This window comes from Sinocyclocheilus anshuiensis, unplaced genomic scaffold (genome assembly GCF_001515605.1).
Source record: "Sinocyclocheilus anshuiensis isolate Anshui unplaced genomic scaffold, SAMN03320099.WGS_v1.1 scaffold229, whole genome shotgun sequence".
Classification (NCBI taxonomy): domain Eukaryota; kingdom Metazoa; phylum Chordata; class Actinopteri; order Cypriniformes; family Cyprinidae; genus Sinocyclocheilus; species Sinocyclocheilus anshuiensis.
Genome location: NW_015537957.1, coordinates 1,139,414 through 1,147,421, shown reverse-complemented (window position 1 = coordinate 1,147,421; position 8,008 = coordinate 1,139,414). Strand labels below are relative to the sequence as shown.

Here is an 8,008-nt window from a genome sequence, read left to right as displayed (position 1 = left end):
ACCCAATAGCTGGGTTTGTCCCTTTTTAACCCAGCGCTGGGTTATATTTAACCCAGCATTTTTAAGAGTGTATATCTTTAAAAAACTGTACTTCTAGATAATATAATATTAATGAAATAAAAGGTCACTTATGATAGACACTTTCATGACTTAAGTACACTTTTAAAGTCAAAGGATAATTTTTTATTAAAAGTACATTTTAACTTTAGTCGAGCTTTAAAGAAGTATACTTATTTTGATGTTGACTAACATACTAATGGACATGTACTTGGTAAATGGCTGCTTTTATTGTCCTCATTTGTAAGTCGCTTTGGATAAAAGCGTCTGCTAAATGACTAAATGTAAATGTGTGTCTTACCATTTATTTTTTAAGCATTGATGACTATATAGATATCTGTGTTACATATCAAACAGTCAGTCAAACTGTAATCTGTAATCTAGGACTTTACGTTAATTTGAGCATGTGCACTTGTAGTGTACTTCAAATCTTTAGTACACTCTAAAAAATGCTGGGTTAAATATAACCCAGCTAGACACTTTCATGACTTAAGTACACTTTTAAAGTCAAAGGATAATTTTTTATTAAAAGTACATTTTAACTTTAGTCGAGCTTTAAAGAAGTATACTTATTTTGATGTTGACTAACATACTAATGGACATGTACTTGGTAAATTAACTGTAGTGTGTTATTTAATATTACATTTAAACTTAATATAATCTACATGTACTAAACTTCATCAGTACAAATAATTAGTCATATATTTAAATATATGAATGACTCAGATTTCACTAGAAATTACATTATAGTATATTTTTTTGGTCATAAATGCACATTCAGCAGTACAATTTAACCATATTTCAAAGACAATAGAATTACGAAATGACATATATAAAGACGCACTTAAGTCCTATTTAAGTGGGTTTAAAAAGCACTTTAAAGTCCAACTAACTGCATTTACAGTAAACTTTTTTTATATATATATTATTATATATAAAAACATTATAATTCAGTTCACACGTAATTATAAAGTATATTATTTCCGTAATAAGTACTTATTTCAAAAGTATGCTGAAGTGTACTTCTTTTTCACTATAGGGGTTATAATACATTACAACAGATTTTCCGGATTTAACCAGTTTTATGACCGTTGGGGCGAGTCTTTTTACTTGTGTGCTTTATGAGTCAGTAATCACTCTTGTCTACAGCAAATCACATAAAGGTCTTAAACATTGCTACAATTTAAAACGGACGTCATCATTAAAAATACCACTGAAATATTCAGCATATTAGAATGACACTATTGATTGAGTCCACAGTCAGAGTTTCTCTCTGGGTAGCTCTGTGTCCTCCTCTGACTTTCGTTCTCGCATGATTTGCTGTGTACATCATTTTGAAAAACTCCCAGAGCTGATGCCAAGAGTTCAATCAGCTAAATTAGTTATGCAAATCTGGAACAATAGGCCTCTTCATTTTTCCACAGTTTGTCCAGCGTAGAGTTTATTTATTCTGTGCAGCATTGGGGCCGATCTCACTCAGGATATAGAGCACTGATTGCCATGGCTGGCTCTCAAACAGCACAAAGCACTGTGTGTTGAATGCTAACCCAGACAGGGGTGTTTCTTGTCATGGATACTTAGAGACTTTCTAAAAGTTGTGTTTCACTCTCTCTCTAAAAAAATTTTTAAAAAAAAACTTTCACCATCTGCGTCTGTTTGCACCTTGTGTGCCTCATCCACCTATGAACAGATGGTGTTTAGAGAGATAAACTCTTGTAGATATTGTAATCTGAGATTTTATGGGTGTACCTGTGGACTTTTATTTTACAGCAGGTTACATATTAACTGTTTGCATGGTTATAGCATCATATTCATCACGGGAAATATGTGAGAGTGGAATTTTAATTGCTGCTGAGGACAAATGAGGCTTCAGAGAAGTGCCAAAGATTGTGGCTATTTTTAAATGGTAGTTCCTAGTGCCCATATTATGTTCATTTACACATCATAATTTTACTTTTGGGCTCTGCTAGAATACATTAACATGATAAAAAAAAAGAGATAAATTCTCATACTGTATATTGCTGCAGCACCTCTTTTCACTCTCTGCCTGAAATGTTCTGTTTTAGTTATGTCTCTTTAAAGCCCTTCTTAAAAGCCAAGTCTGCTCTGATTGGTCAACTGGCCCAGTTTGTTGTGATTGGTCAACCACTTCGAGTGTTTGTCGGAAATCCATTTTCAGCTCCCAAGGCTTCATGAGAAGCTGTAAATAGTATTATTATATACAGTACGGCATCAGTATTGCTGTACCAGTTTGAGCCAGAGTCCGATAATCACTTATCCAGCTGTTCTTTGAGGGCAGGCCAAATCAGCCAGTAGGCGGCCATTATGCAAATATGTAACTTTGGTGAGGTAGCAAAGTCATAAAAATAATGGCAGCACTACAAACGAGGCGTTTCAGGTAAGTATTTTCTGCTGGAGAGATTCACTTTATTATGGACTTTATGCTTCGTAACTCTTTAGATAGTTTACATGCACAAACAGCTGTATTACTTACTAAAGGAAAGGTAAAATCAAAAAAGCATAATAGGTGCACTTTAAAGGTCCACTGAAGTGCTTTGAAACACGCACCGTTATTCTATGTGTTGACGTCGGTTTAACTGAAACAGGAAGACAGGGCGGGACATATAAAGCAGCCCCACCCCTTTTTAAAATAGCCAATAGCATTCGTTTATATCACAGCTGACTAGCACAGCAGCGCCGTTGTTGTTGAGCTCGGTAAACTAAAGCTGCATTTGACAGGGTATGATAGCCACACATCTCATCCATATTGCTATAAAATATACCATTCGGAGTAGAATTCAAATGGGTCCGATATGTTTTGTGGTCTGCGCCGAGTGTGTGCGCAGTGCATCAGTTAGCATGACATAGCGCCAAACCAGACTTCTTTTTCCTCAATGGAAAGCATATTTACACTGTCTGAATCGTTCCCTATCCCCTATATAGTGCCCTACGTGCCATTCACCGTACCGAAAATACAAATCCCGTGAACAAGTGACCGATCTCAGCTGGCGCTTCAGTGTCTATTTATAGTGTAGGGGGCGGGCTCTTCATATTCCAGAGAACATTTGATTGGCCAGAAGATTTGATGAGAAGCTGAAGTACGAGGTGACGTCAAAAAACTCGTTGATCCATTTTGGTGGAAGTGACGAACTGCAAGCTTTGAATGCTTATATCTTCTAAATGCGAATTTTGTCACTGTTTTGGAGCACACTGGCTTATAGATGACCTTAAGACTAACATATTGATACTAACACCCAAAAAAATTAATTTTGATTTCATGGGGACTTTAAGGCCTGTTCAGACCAAGAACGATAACTACAACAATAACCTTAGATATATTAAGATAGTCCACACCAATGGACGTCCTGCTTACTATAAACGCACAACAGTTATCGTCTCTTTGAAGTCGAGTCGAAGAAATCATTCTGAAAGTGATTCTAACAATATGAGTCCTATATATTGTAGTAGTTGTGGTGTGGACTCTTAGAGTCCTATTCCTATTCCTACTCTTAGTGTTCTATATGAATCCTATTCTCTTGGAGTTAGAACCATTTTTATAACAATATAATTATAGTTACCATTAAAATTATTGTCATTGGTGTGAATGGGCCTTTATTCCCTTGTATTAAATTTTCCAACACTACATTTTCATAGTACCATCAAGATCCAGAGCATTGCTGAGCATTTCATAACTTTTTGGTTGTCCAGAGTGGCAGTGTCGAGACCAGCTCATTCTGAGTCTGAGTCCAGACCAAAACCTGAGTAGGTTGAGTCAGAATCAAGACAGAGACCAGAAGAAGGTTGAGTCCAATTCAGACTTTGGGGTGAACAGAGCCTGGTTTTTGTGAATTGTATGCGTGAGTTGGAACAGACCACAAAATGTTTCCACAGTGTTCAAGTACTCAATACTGGACTCAAGACATAGTCCAGATGCTCCAGAGTAGCCTACATGACAAGACCAAGAGCATGAGAATGTGGTCTTGGACTCGGACTGAGATGAACAGAGTCTTGGCTCAAGTACCTCAAGTGGGTGCTACGGCATTGTTAGTTGGTTTTTAGGGTGTTATCTGTGGTTGCTTACTAGTCTAAGTCAAAAGAGCCTGTCACAATGTGTCTAGGATATTCTCTATATGTGGCTCAAGTGCTTCCTGTATGTGGCTCAAGTGTAAGTGAAAGATTTAGCTTGGTTTATTGCCGCCTCGCAGATCACTGAGGAAAGCAATAGCACCTCTCTTCAACAAGTGAAACCAAACCCTTTTCGCTTGTTTTGACAAACCCTTAACCCTAAGGATGGCAAATAGTAATAGTGATGCAAGCAGCACTAATTAGAACTATCAAGTTGTTGACTGATCTACACATTAACTACAATGCTTGTTCATTATTATCTCTGTCTTGTAGGGGGGATCCGAACAAAAGTGACATCTGGGGGAACACGCCTTTGCATCACGCCTCTGCAAACGGTCACATGCAGATCGTCAGCTTCTTGGTGAACTTTGGAGCCAACCTCTTCGCTCTGGACAATGACTTCCACACTCCCATGGACGTGGCTGCCTCTCGAGACCACATGGACTGCGTCCGCTTCCTGGACACCGCTGCCGCCCAACAGACAGGCCAGAACGCCAAAAGGGTGGCGCGTCTGAAAGAACAGGCCACCAAAGATGCCGAGCGCAGAGTGAAGCAGTGTGAACGTGTCAAGAAGAGACATCAGAATAAGATGGACAAGATGTACCGCAGCGGATCTGTCTCGGAAGGAAGTTCCCTTTCCAGCTCGGGTACCTTGAGCAGCGTGAACGGAGAACAGTTCTCCAAACTCATAGCCGCAGACACCAACGGATCGATCTCTTCAACGATCAAGGGAACCCTCCAGCGCAAATTTGGGAAGAAAGACAAAGAGACAGTGAGTAGACAAGGGGACGGCAATGTAATTTTTGTCAAACAAGACAGCGGCTCCAAAGAGAAACCTGGTTTTGTTGACGTCTTCAGTGAGCAGGATGAAATTCAGGATGATGATGATGACGATGCCAAGAGAGATTCAGACAACGAAGGAGCCAGTCAGGGCAAGTCTATTTTCGAAAGACCTGGTCTTGGGAAAATGGTGTTCCGCAGGAACTTCTCCATGGAAATGGCCATGGACCATGAAGACCTCCCCAGCGGCAATACAGAAGACCTAGGGTACCTCATCCGTCAAGAGTTGTTTGAGACTGTGGAAGAAGTTCTGGAGGGTTTGGACGAGAATTCAGAGCTTCCTTGGAATGAAGAGGAGATCGGTCTGGATGAGGAAGAGGAGGCCTCACACTTGGATTCCTTCTTGGCGTCAATTGGCCTGTTGGACTACGGTCCTGTGTTCACCCGTGAACACCTGGATCTTGACGCCCTCATGCTTTGCTCAGATGACGATCTTAAAGGCATCCGCATCCAGCTGGGGCCGCGCAAGAAGATCCTGGAAGCGTCGGCTCACAGGAAAGCTGTGCTGGAGCAGCCTGGCGTTATGAAGGACACCTTCCTTTAATAACGTGCACCACTCAATCCTGCCATACACAAACATTCACAGTTTCTCTCCACTGACACCCCTTTGTCATCATGTAGTGGTTTCATAGCTCACTTTCTGTGATTTTGAAGATTGTATGAAGAAACACAGCAGTTAAAAATGTCCTTATTGTAGTAAAATAAGTTTAATCTCCAAAACAAACATCTGACTTGTATGAGAATCAACCATTTTTTCCCAAGAACATGTTGATTGTTTTCATCTTTCAAATTAAAGTATCTTGCATATATCTAAATAAACACTGTTCATGTCTAGAGGTCATGCCTATCTATCTATCTATCTACGTATCTATCTATCTATCTATCTATCTATCTATCATCTATCTATCTGTCTGTCTGTCTGTCTGTCTGTCTGTCTGTCTGTCTGTCTATCTATCTATCTATCTATCCCTGAACACATTCTTCGACACATAATATATATGGTATGGCATTATAATTTTTTAATGTCTAATGACAGATTAAAACAGATACAAAAAGAGAGGCATTAATTCGGCAGTAACTTCATCTCAGATAATGCATTTGAGACGTAGCGACTAACGTCTGCAGCTCCATAACCATGTGAAGCAGCCGCAGGTCCTTCGAGGAGACAATAAATAGGACAATTAGTTGAAAATACACTGGACAAAAGTATTGGGACACCCCCTTCTAATGAACAGGTTTGACTACTTTAGTAATGAGTACAAATCTTAATGTTTAAGCATATAATGCTATTCTGGGGAATTGTGTGCTTCTAATTTTATAGCAACAGTTTGGCGAGGACCCTTTTCTATTCTAACATGACAATGCCTCTGTGTATGAGGCAAGGTTCAAAAAGAAATGATTGATTCAGTCAGTGTGGAAGAACCTGACTGGTCTGCAAAAAGCCAGCTGAACACCTCTGGTGTGACTTTAAATGCAGACCTTGAGCCAAAAACTCACCAAACACCTGTGACTTGTACATATATGGGCACAGTCATTTTAGACACTTCCAAAACTGTTGCAACAGTGATGGAAATACAATTTTTAAATACATGAATTATGTTTCCATCTTTGTTGCCACAGTTTTGGAAGTGCCCTTTTCTGTTCTACAGAAGGGGGCGTCCCAATACTATTGTCCATATAGTGTACATCAAGTACACAGTTGACAACTGAATACATGCACAATAGTACATACTTTCTTTTTCTCCTGGACTTCTTTTCCATCGCACTGGTGTTGACGGCTCCTTCAGAGGTCTGTTCTAGATGTGAGACTAGAGGGGCGTTAGAAACAACAGCTGTATTTCATTTCAGCAGTTTCTGGTAGTTTGTGCACTGTGTATTTTGGTTTGACTGTCAGAAAAATGTAACGAGAAAACCTTGCACAGTCTCCTGCACTGATGCTACTGCTGCTGCTTCTTCCACTGAAATCTTCAGTACTTCCTCTTCAACAAGCTCTTTCTGGAGGGCCTCCTCTGGATTTAGGCTGCAGTTCTCCTTTTGCAGGGCTGGAACAGTCCTTTGGTTTTTCACATCGTCTTCCTTTATCTCCTGAGGGGAAAACTTCCAGTGAAGTACTTCCTGCGCAGCCTGCAAATGCTACTGAAAGCAAAGAAAAGATCTCATTCCATTCGAAACAGATGCAATGAATTACTTGAAACAATATAATGACAAGTTGAACCAATAGGAAGCTTATAGCAGCCGTTTGAACCCTGTATGACTTTCTTTCTTCTGTGGAACACAAAATAAGATTTTGAAGAATGTCCCTCTTGTCTATACAAAGAAAGCCATTGGAACTTGTTGACTTTTATTGTATGGACAAAAACATTCGTTACAATATCTTAATTTGTCTTCAACAGAAGAAAGAAAGACATACAGGTTTGGAACAACTTGAAAGTGACAGAATTCTGACAGAATTTACATTTTTGTGTGAAATATGACTGTAAAGTATCGTTATATATGCCTGATTAAGTGTCTAAGTTAATAGTTTTCAGCCAAATAAAATGTAGTCAATGGTCTACCTTTAAATTTAGGACTAGCACAGTTGTGTTAGGGAAAACCCTTATGAAAAAGAAGTTTATTCAAGTGTGCTATTAGTATACTTCTTTTAAACTAAAAATAGGAAAGTATACTTTTAGTCTACTTTTTATGTACTTCTCAGAAATGGGCTTTATGTACTTCTCAGAAATATACTTAAAATGACATTTAAGTATACTTGACTTATAGCCTACTTAGAAAAAGTCTAAATATATATGAGCTATACTCGTGTTCCTAATCCGTGTTTTCATTGTTATACTGTAGGGGGCGCTAGTACACACCTTCTGTACAGAATGTCCAAAAAACACAAGTGAAGAAGAAACCGAAACAACAGATGCTTCCACATCATTAGACATAAAACAGCATCAAAACTGTGTAACATCGATGTAATGTCGACCAATGAAGAGGTAATAAT

The 8,008-nt window shown here is 38.9% G+C and overlaps 1 protein-coding gene across 1 annotated transcript in view; it reads left to right on the top strand.

Annotated features, from left to right (window-relative positions):
• Positions 1-5,748, top strand: part of anks4b (ankyrin repeat and sterile alpha motif domain containing 4B) — a 6,436-nt gene extending 688 nt beyond the window's left edge. The window contains exon 2 of the mRNA XM_016457214.1: positions 4,456-5,748. Coding sequence (XP_016312700.1) covers positions 4,456-5,566 — 1,111 coding nt within the window. The 3' untranslated portion in view covers positions 5,567-5,748. The remainder of the gene's footprint in view (positions 1-4,455) is intronic.
• The last annotated feature ends 2,260 nt before the right edge of the window (positions 5,749-8,008 follow it).